This window comes from Lolium perenne, chromosome 7, assembly GCF_019359855.2.
Source record: "Lolium perenne isolate Kyuss_39 chromosome 7, Kyuss_2.0, whole genome shotgun sequence".
Lineage (NCBI taxonomy): Eukaryota > Viridiplantae > Streptophyta > Magnoliopsida > Poales > Poaceae > Lolium > Lolium perenne.
Window position 1 is genome coordinate 331,040,309 of NC_067250.2, and position 1,760 is coordinate 331,042,068.

The 1,760-nt window shown below is 47.2% G+C and overlaps 1 protein-coding gene across 2 annotated transcripts; it reads left to right on the forward strand.

Annotated features, from left to right (window-relative positions):
* Positions 1-217: 217 nt before the first annotated feature.
* Positions 218-1,011, forward strand: LOC127312240 (uncharacterized). Of its 2 annotated transcripts, none has more exons than XR_007858207.2 (3): positions 218-407; positions 490-603; positions 806-1,011. XR_007858207.2 is itself a non-coding variant. In XM_071824620.1 (3 exons), the coding sequence occupies exons 1-3, from the start codon at positions 249-251 to the stop codon at positions 827-829; spliced, it is 303 nt and encodes a 100-aa protein (XP_071680721.1). In that variant the 5' UTR covers positions 218-248; the 3' UTR covers positions 830-1,011. The 2 variants fall into 2 exon arrangements, 1 of the variants encoding a protein (XP_071680721.1); XM_071824620.1 differs by having other exon boundaries at positions 484-603.
* Positions 1,012-1,760: the final 749 nt, after the last annotated feature.

Sequence of the window (1,760 nt, forward strand, 5' to 3'; positions counted from 1 at the left end):
TTGCAGATGGCAACATTCCCCCTGAGACCATTCCTACTCTCTCCCAGCTCCGAAGGGGCAGGACGAGCTCCCAGCCCGCTATTGAGAAACGCCCACGGCTTGGGACCATAGCTATGGATGAGATTCGGGTATGTTCTTTATCCTTCCCAATCTACACTTCGTTTCATATTTTCTGCTGCAACAATCATGACAAAACAAATGGCACAACGTAGAATGAGGTGGCTGAAGAAAGGAGGCGACGTGAGGACATGGAGACTTTGGTGAGCCAGCAGCAGCAGCAGCTGGCCCAGCAACAGCAGGCCCTGATCCAGCAGCAGCAGATGCTGGAGGTTATGAGAGTCCAGATGCAATCCTTGATACCGACTGGCGGGACTGGTCCTCATCCTCCTCCTTTCACCTTCCCTTGGGTAAGTAGTCAGTACATATGCCATTTTGCTGTCTTTGCGTCTATTGTTAAATAATGCTCACCATTTGTTGTTGTAGTCACAGAGTTCGGTTGGCGGCTCCAACCATGCGGCCCAAGGTGAAGTTGAAATCACACCGACGCCTCGTACGTCAGCTCAGCAAAGCGCGAACATGGGGAACCAACGCGCGTTGTTCCAGGTTAGTTCTCCTAAATTGGTGTCTCACACGCTTCTAAGTTTAGCCTCACTCGCTCTAGTCTTCAAACTCTTCAAAATTGCAACTTATCAAACATATATGGCTTGTCAATCTCACTTTATTGTCCAAACTTGTCAAAATTGCAACTTGTCAAAAATATATGATGTGCCAATCTCACAATTCCCTCTTGATTTGAAACTTGTAGGATGCGCAACATGATGCCCCTTGATCATCACCGGCGTGGCCAACATGTAGAGCCCTTGATCATCAAGGTTTTCATGTGTTTGCGGTGGACATGTGGCTAGTTTTGCCTTATCTAATGGTGTTTATGTACTTTGCACTATGGATATGTAACCACTATGGACTATATGACTTCTTTGAACATTTGATGGACTATGTGACTTGTATGGACATTGGGTGAACTATATATGTGACTTCTATGTGACTTGTATGGACATTTGATGATCTATTTTGTTGTTATTTATGTGGTTATGATGATATGGTGACACCGGCTTTGATGATATGGGAATATATGGCAATATATGATGATATTTGTGAGTTTTAAACTGTTGTATGTATGTTTATTGCTTTCTATGCAGGGATTAAAAGGAAACAATCAAAAAAAAAAACTGGGTGTGCCCTTTGCCGTGTGCATATACACGGCAAAGATCTTTGCCGTGTGCATGAACACGGCAAAGATCACACGTGGCAGCAGCCTGTGCACCCGGAGCGCCCATTTGGTCAGGCCAAACGGCCTTTGCCGTGCTCCGTAGTTGGTGGCACACGGCAAAGAGGGAGGATCTTTGCCGTGTTCCCCAGTCTGTGGCACACGGCAAAGTAGGGAAAGGGGTGAGCCGGGGCTTTTTCTTCGCCGTGCTCGTCTCATGGTGTGGCACACGGCAAAGAAAATATTTTGCCGTGGTCCTATATTGTAGGCACACGGCGAATATTTAAATATTTGCCGTGTTCTCTGGTTTGATGCACACGGCAAAAACCATCTGACGTGGCGCCGTCTGTTAAGTGGAGGTTCCGTCAACTGTATTTTCGCCGTGCTCCTGGATGAAAGGCACACGGCAAAGCCTTTGCCGTGTTCCGCGCAGAAAGGCACACGGCAAAGATCCTTTGCCGTGCTGTTTTTCGCCGTGTGGACTTTGCCGTGT